Source organism: Diadema antillarum, unplaced genomic scaffold (assembly GCF_040938485.1).
Source record: "Diadema antillarum isolate AM-2024a unplaced genomic scaffold, OU_Dant_1.0 seq00000149_RagTag, whole genome shotgun sequence".
Lineage (NCBI taxonomy): Eukaryota > Metazoa > Echinodermata > Echinoidea > Diadematoida > Diadematidae > Diadema > Diadema antillarum.
Genome location: NW_027271222.1, coordinates 109,579 through 132,300, shown reverse-complemented (window position 1 = coordinate 132,300; position 22,722 = coordinate 109,579). Strand labels below are relative to the sequence as shown.

Here is a 22,722-nt window from a genome sequence, read left to right as displayed (position 1 = left end):
GTGAGAGGGGAGATAGGTGACAATAGTATGATGAACATTATGATGAACGAATTGAAAATGAATGTACACCATCCAACATAGAGTTTCTGATATCAGTATCTGCCATTCATTTCTCATTCCGTGAACTTCAGTGAGAGAGTGTTACAATTCAACAGGGCACTATCCAAACTTCATTATCCAACTTTTTTGGAGCGGTTTTGCTCAAGACAAATGGATCACAGCAAGACTTTACATGTAATCAGGACAGACTTAATTTTCAGATTTAACATACTTCCATTTTGCCATACTGTTGAAGTTGACAAGCACAATTCACCAAATGTGCAAAAATGATGAAGCCATTACCAGTAGTTCATTTATGTTGTTAACATACAAATTCCCAGACAAACAAGTTGTAAGTCACAAATAATGTCACAATTTACACACCTGTATCTGACAATGATGCGACTTGATAAACAAAATGGGGTTTCATGCACTTATTATGATTAGTTCTCTGTATCTTTAATTTTGTGCTATGTTGTGCTGCATTGGCTGCACATTGTTGTTTATATGAGCATTACTGTAAAAGTGTATATTTTTGCGCTTGACCCGGTAAGAAGAGTTTTGCGTGTTTTTAATTCAGCTGAATCAAGACAGTAAGTACAGGATCAAATAACAAGCAAAAATATTTCCGTGCTTTTATTTTCACGCTAGCTGTGGTTGCGCGAAATGCGCAAAAATTTCAACATCGTGGAAATTTCGACTTTTACAGTATGTTAACTGTGAAATCACAAACCTTGGGAACTGGATGCAGTTGACAGAGGTGGGCGTGTCCAGTGTGCCATTATTGGCCAATCCGAAGGCAGCTTGGCAGTCCTGGGCATAGTACTGCCACACCTCCCAGGAGGCGGAGCCACTGCGCTGATGAAAGATGGTCAGGGAAGTGGGCTGAGGACTGTAGAACTGTAGCACAACGTAGAACACCTGGACATGCCACAGATAAAATCAAAAAGAGAGCAGAATAGAGAGAAAGATTAGTATTCTCCATGACATAAACAGATGTGCTACAGGTCCATACCCATGCTGGTTCACTCAACATCAGCTCAAAGATTTCCAAATTACATATTGTACATAATGGCTCATGAAGAATGTCGGGGCCAGAAAATGTGTATGAAAAAAAGCTGGTGGAATATAATTGTATTCCCATGTAAACCATTCATCACGTACCTGGTTCCAGTGGTATACACAGTAAACCAATCAACATCAAACAGATAACTCCAAGACTTCTGGAGTAGAAATTGACACTGAGGATTATAACTGCAATTTATAATGTTTGGAACAATTGTGTTCTCTATCTGGTATGTTTATTTCTTGTTTGCCATTTTCATCTCTGTTGTCATGTTTGTACATGTGTATACAGTCAAACCTGCCTTAGCGGCCACCTGTCTGTAGCGACCACCTGTCTACAGTGGCCACTGAAAAATCCCCCCAAGAAAAAAAACCATGTTAAAGACCCTGTGTATAGCGGCCATCTGTCTAACGCAGCCAGCAGCCACAAATTTTATTTCCCGCGAATGATTGCAACCTGCCTATAGCGGCCAAAAACCCAATGGAGCCGTAGCCGAGCCGATAACTCAGCGTGTTTTTCTGCTTTGTAGCCGTGCGGGCAACGTTCAGTGATCGCCACCGCTGCATTCATCCTTCATTCAGTCATAATAATGCACTAGTGTTATGCTTTCTTCACAACAATACACATACATGTACTACTGTGCAACAATTTCATACACACCGGCATGGCTAAATGCATGAAATACACAGTGTGTGCATACGTACACACATACATGTACATGTAAGGATACAACGATGATACATGTCATGTACATGTAAGCAATGTACACAAAGTTGGATTACCTGTCTATAGCAGCAATCTGTCTATAACGGCCACTTATTCCGTCTCCCTTGGGTGGCCGCTATAGACAGGTTTGACTGTATATCTATCTTTTCATTTTTTGAAGCCCCATGAGCACCAAAAGGTGGACCTGTGTGCTATACAAGCAGCCTCTACATTCATTATTATTATTATCATTATTATTATTATTATTATTATTATTATTATTATTATCATTATCATTATTATCATTATTATCATTATTATCATTATTATCATCATCATCATCATCATCATCATCATCATCATCATTATTATTATTATTATTATTATTATCATCATCATTATGAAGAAGAAGCAGAGAAGACACTACCTGATACTCCCTACTGCCAAGGGTGATGTCAATTGTGATGTTATCGGCCAGTGTCGAGACCCAGTAGCTGCCCAGGTCACCATCATTGGCAAACTGGAGAGGGTGAGCATCTTGGTTGATGCGGCTGATCTGGTCTGGGCTAGTGTCCGGCTCACCATTCTTCAGGCAATAGCTGTAGGGGGTCAGACAGTAAGTAATGCGTATGAAGATAATAAAAACAATATCAATGATACTGCTGCTGCTGCTGTATTGGTACTTTGCACTAATAATCAATATGATGATAATGATATTCATGATCAAATATCAAATTTTAGCAATACATTTTTTGCCTGGAAAAAAAAAAAAAAAACTTTGCTAGTTAAAAGAAGCATTTGACACTGAAAGAAGAAAAAGAAGAAGACAGTTGGCAAACAGGTCAAGGGTCAGCAGTCAGGACATAATATCATTACCTTTCTTTTAATGGGTTGACTCGGGGATGACTGTCTGGGCACCTGCACTCAGACTGGGCGTGAACAGGAGGAAACACCCCAGTGGCAAGCTCCACAATCTCTCTGTTGGTTATCGTCTCCTGGTAGAAGTAGAGATCCTGGAGGCGACCCACAAACTGGTTGGAGCCTGGCAAAATGCAAACATGTGATGGTTTCTATGGTGACAGCAAATGTTCACTATATCATAGAGTCTATTGTTAGGAGGCATGTAGTGGGAAAAAAAAAGCAGTGTGCCTCGGGAGTTGTGTGATAAATCCACTGCATGATTTCACTGGCAAAATGAGCTGAATCCCATCAGGCAATTATAGTCCAGTCAAAATAGGGTTTCACCCACCACTAATTGCAACAGTATGAATTCCACTGCAGTGCAACTTGTTATGGGCTCCTAAACACCATACTAAAAGTCCCAAGAAATCCAATGGGGTAAAGTGGCTAAATTTGCATAATATGCAAATTAGCTCCATAATGATAAAAATACAGTGTTTCCATGAAAACTATGCTTCTAGGTTTCAGATTGGAAAACCGAAAGTGTTTTAACGTATGTTTACAATGTCAGCTAGTGCGATGCAAACATTTCCATGGACATGATCTGGGCCTCATTTGCATAATATGCAAATTAGCTCCCATAAAATTTGATAAAAATACAGTGTTTCCATGAAAACTATGCTTCTAGGTTTCAGATTGAAACACCAAAAGTGTTGAAACTTATGTTTTCAATGTCAGTTAGTGCGATGCAAACATGTCTATGTACATATTCTGGGCCTCATTTGCATAATATGCAAATTAGCTCCAATAATGATAAAAATACAGTGTTTCCATGAAAACTATGCTTCTAGGTTTCAGATTGGAACACCCAAAGTGTTGAAACATATGTTTGCAATGTAAGTTAGTGCGATGCAAACATTTCCATGTACATATTCTGGGCCTTATTTGCATAATATGCAAATTAGCTCCAATAATGATTAAAATACAGTGTTTCCATGAAAACTATGCCTCTAGGTTTCAGATTGGAACACCGAAAGTGTTGAAACATATGTTTGCAATGTCACTTAGTGCGATGCAAACAATTCCATGTACATAATCTGGGCCTCATTTGCATAATATGCAAAGGGTACCGAGCCAACGGAATATTCAAATACACCAAAGTGCCCGATATGAGCATATCAAGAGTGTTCAAATGTGACATTTCAGTTTCTCTTCACCAAAAACAAACTTTTCAGCATTAGAAACCTAGCATGAATAATTTTAAGCGAATAATAGTTTGTTATCAGAAAGATAATGATAGCTTATCCATTAATTACTTAGAATCAAATAATATAAACAACTGTCAACATCTATAACTTGTCCAATTTTGTAATTAATGAACTCTATTTGGAGAGGTGCTTATTCGAATCTGGATGATTCAGCTCTTGCACCCTTGAGGGTTTTGAGATATTGAAGATAGCACAGTCAAAGGAAACTCTGTGGGTAGTGACCAAAGTTACCCCTATCGATCATATCCCCACGGCCATTTGCAAAACATGCATCAACCAACGCGATTTCCGTTGTTCTAAGCGTACAAGATTTTTTTTTTAAGTCGTTTGGCCGTCTAGCAAAGACTATTTCTATGAAAGTATATCTTTAAAAAGTGGTGCACATGAGTCAAAGCGACTCGGAGGGAGGTACCCGAATTTATCCCTATACCCTCACAGCCCGGTACAAAACACAGTATATACACGTGAATACACCCTCTATAACCCTCTATAACGTCCTTTTCGTTTCATTTCCATTAAATTTCAGTGGAAGTTATAGAAGAATTATTGTTCTACAATATCTATAAGATGAAAAGGTGAAATCCTAAAGGCAATGAAAAACATGCAGTATATACAACAGCGAAAAAAATGTTCCATGGGTACATGCCTCTGAAAAGTTCTTCCGCCTGTCTAGCACATACTCTTTTATTTTCGTAAAATGCAATTCAGGTAATACAGGAGACGTTGCTTTACAATATCTATATTGTCAAAAAGTTGGACATTCAAACGCAAGCCCTTGAGAAGTGCCCAAATCACCCATACCTTGACCTTCGTGGTCCCAAAACAGGTTAACAAAACATGCATTATATGCCGAAGCAAATTCAGTTGTACATGCACGTAGAAAGTCGTTTTGCCGGGTTGTAAATAAAAACACTTTACTTTTCATGATTTTTAAATGGTAGAGACACTGCTTTACAATATTCATATAGTCAAAGGGGTGCACACTCAAAGGCCACCGAGTGGGATGTGTTCAAATCATCCAACCCCCAGGGCAATATAGGAAACATGCACTATCATTTAGCACGAATATGTTCCAATTTTCCAACGGTTGTACAGCAAGTGCCCTATTGTTTTCAAGAAATGCAATATAATTGAAAGAAGAAAAAATTGCTCTACCTTAACTTTATTGTCAAAAGGGTGAACATTTCAAAGCAATCCCTTGGGAAGCGTCCAAAATTACACCTCCTCTCAAGCCCCGTAATTACAACACACGGATACTATGAACGCAAATACTGATGTTCTTTGGTACATGGTTTTAGAAGTAGTTCCGGCAATACAGCTACACACTTTTATATCGATGAATGTCGTGGAAATGATAGAAGAAGCATTGCTTCACAATATCTATTCAGTGAGAGGATGCACATTAAATTCCAATCCTGTGGGATGTGCCCCAAAGTACCCCACCCTCACGGCAATATAGAAAACATTGAATATCATTAACGCGAATATACTATATGTTCCAAACGTACATGTTTCAAACTTCGATCATGCCATGCAGCATGGGCACTTTTGTTTTCAAAAATACATTGTAGTTAATAGAGGAGACATCCCTTAACGATATCCATATTCTCTAAAGGGTGAACATTAAAGGACAATCCCTTGGGAATGGTCCAAAATTACACCTACGCTCACGCACCCTTAAGACAAAACACAGATATTAGCAACGCAAACACCGTTGTTCTAGCGTGGATGGTTTTAAAAGTAGTCCCGGCAATACAGCGAATACACTATTTATCAATGAAAAGTTATGGAAATGATAGAAGAGGCTTAACCTTACCAGATCTATACAGTGAAGAGGATGCACATTAAATGGTAACCCTGTGGGATGTGCCAAAAATATTCAACCCTCACGGCAACTTAGAAAACATATAATATCATACAACGCGAATATATATATGTTCCAAACGTACATGTTTTCAAAATTCCATCGTGCTGAATAGCAAAGGCACCTTTGTTTCCAAGAAATGCAACTAATTAATAGAGGAGACATTGCTCTACAATAACTATATTGTCAAAAGGGTGAACATTCAAAAGTAATCCCTTGGGAAGTGTCCAAATTCACATCTACGCTCACGCCCCCTTATTACAAAACACAGATATTAGCAACGCAAATACCGTTGTTCTAGCATGAATGGTTGTAAAAGTAGTTCCGGCAATACATCAAATACAATTTTCATCGATGACAAGTTATGAAAATGATAGAAGAAACTTAACTTTACAAGATCTATACACTTAAGAGGGTGCGCATCAAACGGCAACCCTGTGGGATGTGCCAAAAATACTCCACCCTCACGGCAATAATAGAAAACATATAATATCATATAACGCGAATATATATATGTTCCAAACGTACATGTTTTCGAAATTCCATCGTGCCGTATAGCAAAGGCACTTTTGTTTCCCCAAAAAAATGCAACTAATTAGTAGAGGAAACATTGCTCTACAATAACTACATTGTCAAAAAGGTGGACATCCAAAGGTAATCCCTGGGGAGGTGTCTGAATTTACACCTACGCTCACGCCCTTTATGACAAGATACGGATATTAGCAACGCAAATGCAGTTGTTCTAGTGTGAATGGTTTTAAATGTAGGTCCAGCAATACAGCAAATACGCAAATTTGCTTTACAAGATCTACACAATAAAAAGGGTGCTTATTGAAGGGCGACCCTGTGGCGTGTGCCCCCGAAATGCCCTTTATCCTCTTGGCAATATAGAAAACATATAATATCATATAACGCGAATATATATGTTCCAAAAGTACATACTGTCAAAATTCGATCGTGCCTTACAGCAAGGGTATTTTTGTTTTCAAGAAATGCAATGTAATCAATACAGGAGACATTGCTTTACAATACTTATATAGTTAAAAGTGATGCACATTTAAAGCGGCCCCTTGGGAGGCGCCCAAAGTTACCCCCTCAACCCCGCGTCCCCATATGCAAAACGTGCATTGTGCCAACGTGAGTACTGTTGTTATGAATGTACTCTTACAGTTACCGCTAATTTGCATTTTATGTAAATTATTTTTGTACGACCAATTCGAAAAGGCATCTATCGTGTTCATTGACCTACAAAATATAAGTTTATACATTTAAATCTTTAAAATTGGATAACGGGAAGCTGAGATCTGTCAATTTCCTCTCATTTCAGGTGCTAATTTGCATATTATGCAAATTTTACTAAATTGCCCCGCTGGATTTTTTGGGACTTTTAGTATGGTGTTCAGGAGGCCTCAACGACTTGCTCTGCAGTAAAATTCCTACTGTTGCAATTAGTGGTGGGTTACCCCCTAAAAATCGCTAGATTGACTGGACTATTAGGACATAGTTAGTTGACAATGCAAACCAGCGTTGCCTGCACACACATTTGTATATTCATGTATTCATGCCATGCTCTGGAGGTAGTCATTGTTCAGTGGGATCAAGGTACATATCTGTGATGGCAGTTTATTGAGAGTCTGCTGACTAGGTGTCTGAAGGGTTTCATACAGTATATTTTTCAGCCAATTCACTTGAAATCAATTTACAGAATGATGTTAGTATATAATGGGAAGTGAAAAGGGGGAATTCATTAAGATTAATATATTATATATATATATTCACCTGTAATTCTCTGACCCACTCTTGTCTGTGCACCACTTTCATCGAGGATTTGCCCCAGCAGATTCTGGGTCTCAAAGGGGGTCCCATCTATCTCCAAACCATTGATGAAGAAACTGGCCTTGGTTCCAAACACCTGTCATAATAAATGTCACATCAGCCAATAAGTTACTATATTGTAGACATAAAATGTACAGAGTATTTTCCCAAATGTTGCCATTTCACCTGAGAATAAAAGGGGTAGAGATTTCAAAGCCAAGGGCCCTTTTGACACAATTTTATTCCCCTGGCTTGTTGTCACTGGATCATTGGTACAAATATTGCGTATACATGCTACAGAGAAGTGTTCTGAGTTTTCTGTGGTTGGGAAACATTGTACAGTAGGTCTGTGTACTTTCATTTGGAAAGTCAGGAGTTTGCAAATACACTAGTGTGTCATTCTACAGAACATCAATATACACCTCTGACCTGCTGCAACAGCTGCTGCCCATATAGATTTCAAAAAGAAGAAGAAGAAAATGCAAAAAGGATGGTCGTCAGTACACGAGACCTTTTCCCTATAATTGAAATTTGCTCAATATTTGCAGTGATTTGCAGCTGTTGCCAGATATGGCACACTGTCCAAACACAGTCATAGACAAGTGCTCAGCTGTTTTATTTTTCTTCTATACGCTTGTATACCAACACAGAAAATACAATCTGTACTGTGATGTAAAATGCACCTAGGTGAAAGGAAATACAGTATATTACATTGTAGATGGAGTAACAACTGATCAGTATAAAGTGTACAATTAAGTACAACTGTAATTGCAGTGACTCAACTTTATTTCAGCTTTTGTATGATGTGAATAAATGCCAAAGCACATCATTATCTCTGATGCTTACTACACGTTGTATGAGTATTCTTCACTAAACGTAAATCCTAAAGTTAAAGCGCTTTGAAGGGCAATCGTTTTAACAAGCAGAAATGAGGAAACAAAAAGTTAACAGCATAATGGTGTTTAATGACTTTTACCTCTGCATGACAAATACTGTACAACATTTAGTCAAAACATTTTTAAAAAGTACGGAAAATTTCATTCTGCCTTACTTTCATATAATATATTCACATAACATTTTTCTGTAATAGAGTACTTTTTTCCCCTTAATGATGAGGAATTAAAGAGCACTTCAGTCTGTGGGCTTATTCAAGTAGTAAAAATAAGACATGCTACCTGTAAATATCTCATTCACGGGCATTGACATTCATGAATATTGTACACACGGGCAAGTAAATTGTATGTTTGTCCCATGTATTGCACTGTTGCAAATTATTGACTAGAAGTCTGAATGCTGATCAAGTTATGATCATGAATTTAAACTCACAGATCAAGCCCACATGCTCGATCAGCATTGAGATATAATTATTACTGTCATACTTCTTTCCATAAGTACTGTTTTGAAGTTAGCTTTTGGCTAGCTTTGAGGTAAGACTTGCAACAGAGTTATAATATTATGAGCACATTGTACATTTACACATGCACTGTACATGAAATTCTGATACGAAGATCAATTCTTTGAAGCTGTTCTCTCACCGCACTGAGTGCAAAACTTGCTTTTTGAGCTGATCAGTGCTACAGTATTTCACTAGTAAGCTTGTCACAAGTCAAGCTTGAGAAATAAAACTTCACATACACACATACAAGTAATCATGGTTTTTTTTTCAAAGTCAGAAGTAAAAGCTTGATGATAAAGACAGAATGCAGTTTGTTCAGAGTAGTATAAATATTGTGAAAATTAAGGAAAATGTTAAAATTGCTCAACATAATACCTGCACTGCTAGATGTTGCCACTGGCTGACGGGATGACTGGTTTGAATTTGGATGAACTTTGTTCCATCTGCAGTTCTATAGTCAAATGTAATCCCAGATGAAGATACCTCGATGGCGTAGATAATGTCATTACTCGATGTTCTTCTCTCAATGATTGTGCTGGTGGAAGAGAAGAGGGGAAAAATAAATTCCTCAGTTTTCCATAAAAAAATAAGACTACTCCTGTACACAGTACATGCACTCACTGATTTAATGGCCATTAGAAGTGAGAGCCTGTCGAATGATAATTTACAAGTAGATCTATGCATATTTTTGATACTACAAAAATGTTCCCTTGATATAATGATGTTCCGCTGTGCACACGACACAAATTGGCTACCTAAAAAGCTACAATGTCTGTACGGTACAGCACTGATTGACCTTCTGAACTACAACTTGATCAATTGTTCAACATTAATGGGCTCTTTTACACTGAATATGTTTGTGAATAGAAGCAATAAGACAAAGTATATTAAATGCATTTGGTTCCACTAAAAGTTACACTGTACATGCTCATGAAAGTCTTGTTATTTTGTGTAAAAAAGTGTTCCCCTTCTTTTTCGTATGGCACAATGCGCCTGGCTATGATACCGTTAATACTCATTATAAAATGGGTTCAAGAATGTAGCCAATAGGAAGCGCTGAAATGAGTCACGTGTGCTTTGGTTATTCTAGTCCCATTGCACTACACTGCGTGTTAAATCCTATTGCCGATCGTCTGTGCACGCGGCGGCTCCTTTGAATTGCATGCATACGCGCTGTCAATCCTGTAAAAAACTTCTAGTTCGGGATGCCGGCCGCCGGTCTTTCTTCCCTTGTGCATAACATGTGTGGCATGCGCGTACGTATACTCTTATACGTACAGTACAGTAGACCAAGCGTTGTGGGACCAGACGCGTACATGGAGTCACTTTGAAGGGCAAATCCAACGATTTTCAAAGTATGTTGTCTAGTAGGCCTATATGAGGAGTCTATATCAAGTCTTTAAGGTAAAGGGTGCATATTCTATGTAAAATAAGTAAGTTTTCATGGGGGAACTTAAGTGTCCGGAAACCCAACCCCCCATCATACTTATATGTGCGGGATTTCCAAGTGCGACGTGCGTAAATGTTTGGGACGAACATCTTCGGACGTCTTGACCCACAAAGGTACGTGAAAAACGCTGAAAAATGCTGTTAGTTTTCGAATTTTCGACCCATTTTATAAAACAAATGATGCACAGGATTATTTCGTGGCATTAGGGGCGTTAGTGAAGGCGTATAGCTCACTCTCTGGTATTTACAATGTAGTGCAACATGCACTCGGCTTCGCCTCGTGCATATTTCACAATTGTAAATACACTGTACCCTCGAGTGCACTATACGCCTTCACTAACGCACTCTATCCTGTGCATCATTTGCATACTACATGTACTGCTAATCACCTACAGTGTAGACACTTATCAAATGTAATTCGGTAAAATTGTTATATTTCATTTCTAAAGGACTGTTAAACCATGGAGCTCCACAATAATGTGGTTAAACTACAGTGCAAAATTCAATGTTGAACACAAGCCTTGCATGGAAAAGTTTCAAAAGGCATAATTCAAAAGACATAATTACAGTACTTTCCATTTACTAGCATGATTAAATTGTACAATGTACAGTACAGTTGTATGTAACATAAACTCATAGGGGAATAAGCCTTTCACTTGTTTCACTGAACGCATGTGCTGTAAGCAGATAGATGTTGAATGATTTTGTCATCACCCACTCTATTTCAAAAAAAAAAAAAGCCACAACAATGGTAGCTGGAAAATTTGACAAGTTTATAAAACCAATATTATTTGGACTCCCTCAGAGCTTCCATGCTCCACTGACTGGTTGAAAAAGATGAAGCATTTTAGTTGATTTATAAGATATACAATACATATGATGTGCAATAACATCATGAATCTCTCAACACTGCAAAACCTTCCAAAAGAATTACAAAGTTGTGTGAAACGTACAATACACATACCGACAGATCATTTGAGAAGGTTTATTCAAACAAGGATATCCACTACATCATCAATTTTGCTTTCAAGATAAACAATATCTGACAATTCGTAAATTTCTGCTCATGTAATGAGTGATTCTGTCAAAGCAAACTGTGCAAAGGATGGAGAGAGTCCAATAAATTTGCTCCCATGATCGTCAGCTGTAAAATTCTGAGTATGGTATTGACAAATTTATCCTTAACAGAAGTTTGAAAATTCTTACTTCCTACATATGTAGTGTCACAACTTTTTGTATAGAAAGACTGCACTTTCCAGTTTTATGATATTTACCAAATATTTCAAAATAATGTAACAGATTTATAAGTTATCAGGAATATGGATAAGATATCATCAATCATAAAATCTGTACACCCAAAATAGGCGGAATAAATAAAAAAAAAACATAATAATTGGTTTAGGGCTCATCTCAAACTGTGCAAATGTTTGTAGTACTACACAAAGAATTTGTATGGCATTTAAGAAATTACAGCAGTCATGTATATTTGTACATGATGTTGGCACCCTTGCCTGTCCCAAACATTTTTTGAACAGAATACAGTGTGGTTCTGACACAGTCTTGATGAATTTAGAACTTGGCATCAATTCTAAAAGTGACAACGGACAAAGAAGGGGTGGGGAGGTAAAGCAATGGACTCATTAATACTAAGTTTTGAAAGTTGAATTTTTCAAATTTAATGAATTCAATGTCAAATTAGTACTGTCTTTAAGCATCTTCCATGATATGTCAATATGTCCATGGTATGTCAATATGTGGATTCTATCATTTTTCACAACAAATTGTGCAGACTATCCAACACTACTGACATTCAAATTGTGAATGAGGCCTTCACTCCTCTCTTACATTCTGCTTTCTTCTGTTAGGTTTGTTTGTTTTCTTGAATTATGTGATCAATTGCCTGTACTGAGATTAACCCATCAGCCATATTTACAATAGTTACATTGTATATCAAGAATATAATTCTTTCTTTCTCTTTCTCATATGAATGTACATACAAATGTACAATCTGTATGTGCAATGTCTGCACTAAGCAAAAAAAAAAGTATGTGGTAAACACTTTTTCAAGTTTACATTTCTCAGAGAATATTCAGCTACATGTAAAAGTTAATGTCTATATACCATATGAAATGTAATTACTGTAAATTGGCTATCAACCTGGTAGGTCAATAAAGAGGGAAACTTTGTGCATTATTGAACACCTTTGGCCATTTTCAAACAAAAGTGGACATGAGGGTGAAAATTAAAACTTGGAAGAAATCAGTAGGCTTCAATATTTTTTGAAACTAGATATAGACCATATTTTTCCATAAAGATTACATAAATCAATCTATTACATCTTGTAATACAGCAAATTTAGTACTAGGGTAATTTAATGTCATAAAATGTGTATTTTTGCATCAAAATTCACATACTGCAAATCATGATAAAATATTTGTATTTGAAGAGTATTTGTTGATAAGATAAAACCTTATTATTGTGTTTATCCCCTGAATAGCATTACATATTCTCAGAAATCATTTTCAGAACAAATGAGGGCTTTCAAGTTTTCAAAGATGGTTGTCGTGTCACTCACGTTTTAAACATAAAAAGTTTTCTAGAGCTGTGTATTTTGAAAATCAAATTACCCCAATACAGGAGCAAATACAGTTTCACTATTCCTTATTTCATGTGTAGTAACTTTGTCCAATTTGTAATGTAAAGCCAGAATCTACAGTCAAAGTTCTGTTGTGTCACTCACGATATGTTGTGTCACTCACGATATCATATTGTACACAAATCAGGACAGAGACTAATCATTAAAACATTATACTAAATGGAAACAATGAATATAGTCAAATGTCATTCCTGGCAAGAGTATGACTCCTGTAGTCTTCCCTATTTATTTTCAAATTTGCCCATTGCAACAGGAATAGTCTGGTCATGATGAGTTCATCTGCATGTTACGACGTGTTTGTGTTTGCAATCGTCACCATATCTTTTACATACAGTGTATATATGGGCATTCCACTAAAAATGTAACCCAAGAATAAAAAACGAAAATAATAAACAAATATCAGCTTTGTTTCACAACTTTGTTTCACAGTGGATAGTATTTAGGAAGGGTCAAAGCAAACCGATATAACAATTGTTGGTGCAATTTGAAAAAAACCCCAGTATTTTTCAGCTACTAAAATAGTGTGTCTTTTGCTGAAAATATTCATATTCGGCAAAATTTGCATGTAGATCTTCTGAAGTAGAAATTTTCACTACAAAATGACTTTCAGTTGATTAATCCTCCTTTGTATCTATATATATATTTTTTTTTTGGGGGGGGGAGTATGCATATCATTCTTTCTTCTAATTTCAACCTCTTTCAAAGTGCCACGTCCATACCATTTTTGGCATACAAGTTTTGGTAGAAAACAGTGTTTTGGTCAAATTTTGTTCTAAATTCGAATGCAAAGCTAAAATGTGATATCACACAACACATCCACACAGTTCTTTAAAAACCTGCATAATCCAATAAAAAAAGTGCTATGGACATTACATCGCCATGCTGCGGACATTACACATTCGTAGCAAAACTATTGAAAGGTAAAGTTATGATTTTGGGTAATAGTTTGGATTCTACTATGCAATATTGATATCTGTCATAATGAATGCCCGAGCCCTTGCATAATTTATTAAACATTGATGTGAGACTTTCATCAGCAATAAGTGCACTGTTCAACAAGGTTTTGACTAATCTGAACTGCATCCATTACGATCTTCTCTGAGGTCTACATATTTTTACCATGAAACTCTCGGGCAATTGATGCAACCTAGAGCTTTGTATGTAACAGCAACAGCATATCATGCTGAGCAATTACACTGTGTTGACAAGATTGTGAGTTAACACATTGTTTGAGAAGAGAAACAGAAACATCCCTGTTATGGTCAGTGGCTGTCTGACTTGTCTGTGAAACACATTCCAACCTACATTGTAAATATCTGACCATGTCGTGACTGGTAGCCATCTCGACACATAATTTTGTCAGATAAGAGAGATGTGCTCAAACATGACACTTTATGCAAGTTGTGCTAGGGGCATACAAAAGACAGAGCTACCAAGTCTCACACATTCTGCGTGAGACTCAAGCATTTAGGGGCCATCTCATGATCTAACGCATGACACCCATTTTTCTCACGCATTGGGCGAAGTCTGCAACTTGGGCCTACATTTGTATGATAATGCGCATTTAGCTCAAAAGAGTTAAGTGATAGTTGCAATTGAAGGTATATTTCCCTTTTGTCTTTCAAAATAGGTAAAAAATAGTCACTTTTTAAGTATGCACCTGATCGCACCATTAAGAGCTAAAAATTGAAAAAGCTCCCTACCATGGGAGGCCACATGGGGGGAAAACCCCTCCCACACCCTCGCTTGCGCGCACATTCCCATGCCAAGATGCCCAGTCATGAAAATCTCACTCATAAAATTTTTTTTGAACTTGGCATCCCTGAAAAGACACTATCAATTTACTATTCAATCCAGTTATTTACATGATCTTATGTTTCATCATTCAAATAATGTGGAAATGAAAAGGAATGTGACTGGAAATACCCCTTCCTCAGAGTCTACAGTTTGTTCCTTATAGCAACTGTATTTTGGTTTGTAAAAATATAATGTTGCTATGTTGCGAAGTAATAGTAATTCAGGACATAAATTTTATGTCCTGAATTACTATTACTTCGCAAAAGAATTGAGTGTTTTGTACTTTTATAAATCATTTTGTACTGAACAAGCAAAGACATTTATGTGCCATGCAGTCTACTTTCTTGATTTTAGAGCAATCCAGAAAAGTGATAACTGTGGTCAGACTTTACTATCTGTAAAGAGGCTCGTGCTTGGAGTATGAAATTTCTGAAAAGACAAGAATCCATCAAAATTGCTCTGAGTGTAGCAAAGGAGAGCCATTCTTAGAACAGAATTAAGTCACAGCAGCAGTCTTTCTCCCACAATGAACCAACAACAAGAAAAAACAACAGCTACAACGTAAACACTTTTAGTAGCTTCAAGCCATTGTGGAAGCAAACAAACCATTTTTTCTTTGAAACAGACTTTTCTCATCCTAGAAAGGATTGTGTATGTATACAACAAATTATAGAAGAAATAATGTAAAACAAATCATTCACAGTGCAAAAATACGTACTGGGCATTTGTTGAAGTCTTACAATGTGTGCATTAGTTTTCATTAGAATAGAAATTGTTTATTAGTGCAGAGTTACCATGAACATAATGCCAAAAAAATAGTTACATTGTTGAGATAATCGTGGAATTTTTGCACTTGTCATGTCACTCACATTTTCGATGTTGTGTCACTCATGGCACGTACATTGTAAGGGTGAACCATTTACCACAGAGAGGGAGTGATTGATTGTGACTACATGAATGTTAGATACACAATAGGTACACTATTGATGTACGTGTACTTGTACTCATGAATGGCACTCTTGGAGTACTACATTTGTACTTTGGCACAAATCCAGCTTTAACTGTTAATGGTCAGAAACCCATGTCCAAAATTTGTCGTGTCACTCACGCACTGTTTTTTTAATCATAGTTTACTTGTTAATAGTAGAATTCAAATCCAACTGGTAATGGTACATGTCAGTACTACATGTACATGGAACCTAATATGATAGCCATGATCCATTCATAACCTCCGAGTGAGAAGATATGTGCCCTTCTTACTCTCAGATTGTTGTGTCACTCATGTTTGAAAATGACCCTTTGTTTTTCTCTTCAAAGGCACAGAGTAAAAATTACAAAAAGAAAATGAACAAGATGTCATTCATGCTTAAGTGCTCTTCCATGTAACAATAAGAATAGACACATTGAACATAATGAAAAACATGATTTACAATGCAACAATAAACCTATGATCTCTATGATATCTTTGAAGCTCAAAGGATCAACCTAAAGGCTAAAAATAATAGAGGAAATGAAGAATCTTCTGTCAAAACAAAATTTAAATGAGACATTGAGAGAAGAAGCAATTTTATAAACAAAAATGGTAGAAATTTGAATTGATTTCTCAAATTGGGAAAATTGTACTTTTGCTTCTGAAATTCTCATGAATTCTTAAATTACCAAATTCAAAGATTGAAATACAGATATTTTGTCCATTTAATCATCTTTGTGCCCTTACTCCCTACAGTGTACACTGTATGTCCTTTGAGGTTTGAGTTGACAGAAAAATTCTTATTTTCCCCCTTCATTTTTCCACTTTGATTTTGTTAAAGTTTTAAAGAGATAAAGAGATTAAAAACTTATTTTTCCTATTTCATTCATGTCTCTCATTGTGTTAACCTTTTTTTTTTGGTTGTTGTTTTTTTTTTGTTTTTTGTTACCGGTATCATTGTTGTCTTGAAAGGCACTTCAAAATGAATGACAACATGTCAATATTTCCAATTTTTACCTTGGGGCCTTGTAACAAGATGAAAAAGAATGTGTTCATCCATGCGTAAAGTTTCCCTTTATATTGGCCTACAGCTGTACTACAGTAGGTTGATAGCCAATTGAATTACCTTTAATATGGTGTACATGTATAATACAGTGTACATTGATTTTCATCAAAATCTTCCATGAAAAATATGACTTCAAAAAAGTGTTGACTTTCTTTTTTTACCTAAATGTAGTTTAAAGCACTTTATGTGTATGGCCATACAAATTTGGATATTCAAGGACATTTGATCTACAAATGTACATATACTGCAGGGCTCCATACTAACTTTTATTTTTGGTGGCCCAAAGGCAAACATCCGACCTTTTTTGGTGGCCCGATCAGGCCATCAAATTCTTCATTTATGAAATTTTGATGGCCCGACATGCGTTTTTGGTGGCCCCGAACCACCGGGCCACCGTTAGTGTCGAGCCCTATGTACTGTATGTATACACTTGTACATGTACAAACTAATCGGTGCAAGAGAAAAAGAAAGTAAAATTTTAATACTGAAAGTGCAGACAGACAGACAAAAGTTTGAGAAAAATCATACAGGTATCAGAGACACTAAACAATATGAATTAAAGTCTTCTTACACTGTACTTTGTACTGAGTACAACGGTGTATAAGCATCCAAAAACCAAAAAAAAAAAAAAAAAAAAAAAGTCTTCCACTCTACATCAATCTACATGTACATGTATGCACTGGTCTCCTTGCAGCTGCTTTGAGTTTGTCTCCTTTGTACATTGTAAGTTAGACTATTTCATGCTCTGTTTCAAAAAGTCACAAAGATTTCCCCATGCTGCATCTCACATCTCTCTGCAGGTACAGTATGTGCCAGCGGCAAAAGTGATTTTGTTGGAAATGGCAGTGTAGTGTTTCAGATGCTATCTTATCATGAAGTGGATCATTAAGTACAGAATAAACAGAACACAGTACAAGAGAGAGATCTCTCTCTCTCCTGACAAACATGTACCATGTACGCGGATGTACTGTAGGGCAATTTGTCAATCAGTTGCATATGTACCAAGGTAGACAGTAAGATGTTCATCCAGTGATAATTCATACAAATTTCATCTGGAAAGCATCAATTTTCCTGCTACAGGTCAACAACCATGAACTCCACAACAATATCCCCTGTCGCAGAAAAAATTGTTAACTTGACATACAAGCCTTGTACATACTGCATGTACATGTAGGTGTAGTACTCCCCATCAGTCAAACTCGCTTCTGACAAGTGCAAGCAATAAACCTTGACACGTTTGTGTGCAGTAAGACAGCTTGAAAAAGCAAGTTAGAACCATTTTTTTTTTCATTTAAGTGACTAGGGGTTGGAGAAAGTGGTTAAGAGCTATTCCTACCTTTATTACTCTCTGTCTTTGGGTGAGATTTGAGACTTTAAAGGTACTGCTATTGCTAACCATTGCAAGCAGTGATTCAAAAAATGTTCGAGTTACCGGTGTCACATTTGATGCATCCTGTACGTAGGTGTACATGTACAGGTTAGTTGTACAGCTATCACAAAACATTCTGCCATACAAACATTTTGCAATAAATATTGGAGATGTCACTATTTTTCTCAATAAATCATAACTGTAGATGGTTCTACAGACAATTTTACAACAATGTATTGTTCACATTTTGTATGTTTAACAATACATAACATTATTATACACATAACTTTTTCACACTGATTGTGTCTATCCCTAACTCATATTTTAGAACTATTTTGAAGCTCTAATGCTGGGTTTTTGTTTCATCTGCATATACTGTACCTATGCTAAATAATGCCTTTAAACTAAAGTACAATTTGAATGCGCACAGCAACTTCAAATTTACAGCACTGCAGTTGGTTCATTATTGTTGCTGAGTGAAGCAGTCTGAACAAGAGGAATTATGGTTTGGTTTAAAATTCTCTTGAATTTTCCCTATCATGTTCTATGAAATGCAGAGCATTGGGTCAATTTTTCATCTGTGATACATGTATACAATGTACATCTAGAGACACAGAGCATTTAGAATTGCAGGGGGGAAAATCAGATAAAAGGAGATTTGTATCATGAGACATTTAAAGAACTGAGCACTGTGTTTGACAACAGGGGACAAAGAAGGTCCGACATGAAAAAGTCACAAACTAAAGTGTGCAGGCCTATTGTAGGAAGTGAATTCAATGTAAACTAAGATTCACTCCCAGATGGAATGCAGAATACAGTGTACACCTAAAATCCATGCACATGTGCAATGTATGGGTTACATGTTGCATACAGTATTTATGGATGTACAAAACACCTGTAGTACGTTGTATGTTACATAATGTACAAACTTGTACATATTGTATAACATACATGTACAGAGCTGTGTATGTGTGTACTGTTGTTTTTCAAGAATTTCAGTTTACTGGACTGCAAGTACATGTAATACATTGTACTACATGTACACTTCTAACACATGAAGTGCACTTAAAAAAACAAAGCTGTGTACTTGTAAATGTGACCTTTTTCCTAATTCATTGTGATTGCTAATGGTAGGGTCTGACAGATCAAACTGTATTGTATTTCATGACTTGTGTTCTAAGCTGCTGCATGGATTCTTTAGATAACAAATTAATCAATAATTCTCTATACAACAAATCAATCTCAGGGCATTGTACCCGATACCCTGAGAATCAAAATGTATGGAATATGAACTTACAGTTTTCAAGCAAACTGTTTCTTTTTTTTTTCACTAGAAAATTTGTACATCCCTGACTTGTTGATACTGACATTACTGGTATACAGTACAACTGTCTGCCAAGGGTAATATCACATTATCACTTCCTCTTCTTTCTGCAAGAGGTACAGTACCATGTGTAATGTCAAGTGCTCTTTCATAATGCCAGAAAACTATACACTTTGTATGTTCAATTCTCTTCATATTTCCTTGATGAATATCAGGATATCATGTATTGTTGACTACAGGAGAGATTCTTACAGTATGTAAAAGCCAAATTATCCCTCAGTATGGACTCTCTTCAGCACTGATGCCCTCTAAAGCCAGTGTTTAAGAGGTTTTTCAAAATCCATAACCAGTTCGTTTGGATCAGCATGCCCGGTCAGATCAGCCTCATCAACAGTGTATCATCCCCAACTATCACAATATGCCTGGCATAATTTGCAATATTACTGTACATGTGTATGTACTCCACCCCACTGCAGAGTAAACTGATAGTGCCTACTTTACAGCATGTTCCCAAGAATCATTGCCATTTGTAATACTCAGCAAGAACTTCAACTTCTGTGGCTAAATTCCAGGGAGCGTGTTATTCGAGACATTCAAGCTGCCTCCCCCAACACAGAAGTTGACAGACGCACATGCACCAATGAACACTGTATGATGAACACAAACTACAGTAGGAGCTATACTGTATACAAAGGGGTCAATGCACAATACCAGGTACACTTTGTATACATGTACATGTATGTATTTGATATCATTCCATCAATGATGCCACCACAAGAATTAGTCACTACATATCATCCAGCCCAGAGCACCAGTACAGTAGCACCTGTCACAGCTCACAACCATCTCCAGGTTACTCAAAAATATCCGACCAAACCGCTTCATGAAATTCCCCCTTCAGGACAGCATCTTATTCTTAGTACGCTTTTTGAGAGAGTCAGTTACTTACAAGTGTAGTTCAATGTTCATGGTTCAACAATGATGGCACATGGTTGGGATTATAACAATTTATTCCTTTTGAATGACTTGCCTAATTTTCCTCAAATTTCATTACATCGGTGTGAACTTCATAGTGAGTATTACAAAGCAATATTTCTGCGATCACTATATACACATAGATTTGGGGTAAATTCCTCTCAAATGCAGAGGTTTTTCACCTTTCAATTGAGCATGCAGTTTGAATACACAGATATCAGGGGTCGCACTTAACTTTTTTTTAACTAGCCAGGCGGACTACTTAGAATCAATTTTGACACTGAAGCAATATTTTGGCTAGCCAGACGGACTAGTTACTTCAGAATTTTATGATTTTTAGCTAGTCCGACATGATTTTGGGTGGCCAATGGCCAGCGGACCATCGCCAATTTCGAACCCTGGATATGATTTTCAGGAAAAATTCAAATCAAAGTTTATGAGTCTGACATCTGAGCCGTGATTGGAGTGTAACGTTGGAGTAAAAGAGGGTGTGTAGCCTTAATGAACTCAAAGCACAATTGAGAAAATGTTGGTGGAGTAGACCTAGACCCTAAACATTACAGTTACTGTACTGAGTATACCGACGGACTCAAAACAGAAACAGATTGCTTTTCGGTTTGATTTACAGTACTGTAGCTGTACAATGATTGATAATGTAATATCCCAGCCTTTACCTTTATTTCTTTATTCCTAAACGAACATCTTGGATTCTTACCCGTCAGTGGTGTCGTCCAATCTAAACCAAACTGCTACAGTAAATCTCCCATCATTCCCAACAGTCGGTACAGCTGGTGAAGAGAAGCAATCTGGACTGTTCCTAAAAATAAAAGATGGATCATTTGCTGCGGAGTTCGGTCTTGTGCTCGCAAAATCCTGGGTGATACAAACACCAGCACTCAATAGTTCGGTTGGTGTTGGTACACTAGTTCTACTTGGGCAGGCCTGGTTACATATCGCTATGGGCACAAGATGTGACAGAAGAAGAAATTGTCGAACTACGACAGAAAGCACTCCGTAACAGATCACCAGAGGAATGATCATAACCGCAAGTTCCTACCACCGGAATCGTTGATATTGACCGGCTTTCAGCGGCGTTGAACAACTCGGGAAAAGACCCGTCTGCAACTACACTCACGACGACAGCAGCAGCAGCAATAATCAACGTCCGTACTAAAGAAGACACCCTGAACGAATTCATGGTGCTTTCGAAGGACGCTTCAGTATACGATAGTGTTTAAATATTCTAAAGACTGTATTTTCGCTATATCGACGACATCTTAGACATCTGCTGGTTGAAAAGTGCAGATTTCTTCCAGATCATCCTACCGCGTCACCTGTCGCCATGTCAAATGTTCGTAACAAGGGACGCCACTTGGGGCGCACCCGCAGCAGCGAAAGCGGCCGTTACCGTATACTCGTAGTACCGCACGCATCGCACACTCACGGCACGCATTATAGAAATTCCGAATACGGGGTGTTATGAGTCATGCATGCTATGCATTGGCTGGGTTGTGTAATGTGACACCACCCACGATCGTTATTCGTTCAAAACAACGCATAGATGCTGAATGCGTGAATGAATGGGAGAGAGGGACAGATGTGATGTTATATACTTGTTAGAGGGAGAAGGAGAAGGAGGGATGGGGGAAGGGGGGGGGGGGGGGATTCAATTGGTGTTGTGAACACGTACCTTGCTTTTTTATGAGATTAGTACTTCCAAGTCGAGTTGAAAGTGTTCTTTTTGTTTTGTTTTTCATGTGTGTGTGTGTGTGTGTGTGTGTGTGTTTTTCAGTGAATAAGCGTGATGTGCTTGGTAATCATGGCCATCAGCATACTTGTGATACGAAGAATTCAGAAAAAAACACGCTGGTCACAAGAATTACATTCATATTTACGTTTGACTTAACTGCATATCACAGTTAAACATTTTCGTTCATTAATTGATCATTAGAGTATAATAATAATAATAATAATAATAATAATAATAATAATAATAATAATAATAATACAGGGTTCTTATAATGCGCCAGTTCCACATAGTTAACGTGCTCAATTATATCTAT

The 22,722-nt window shown here is 37.1% G+C and overlaps 1 protein-coding gene across 1 annotated transcript in view; it reads right to left on the bottom strand.

Annotated features, from left to right (window-relative positions):
* The window catches only part of LOC139727737 (usherin-like), an 87,203-nt gene extending 65,346 nt beyond the window's left edge, over window positions 1-21,857 (bottom strand). Inside the window, 7 exon segments of the mRNA XM_071638716.1 lie at window positions 773-960; window positions 2,238-2,409; window positions 2,687-2,852; window positions 7,622-7,754; window positions 9,429-9,588; window positions 21,375-21,619; window positions 21,621-21,857. Of these exon segments, the coding sequence (XP_071494817.1) occupies window positions 773-960; window positions 2,238-2,409; window positions 2,687-2,852; window positions 7,622-7,754; window positions 9,429-9,588; window positions 21,375-21,619; window positions 21,621-21,857 (1,301 nt within the window).
* Window positions 21,858-22,722: the final 865 nt, after the last annotated feature.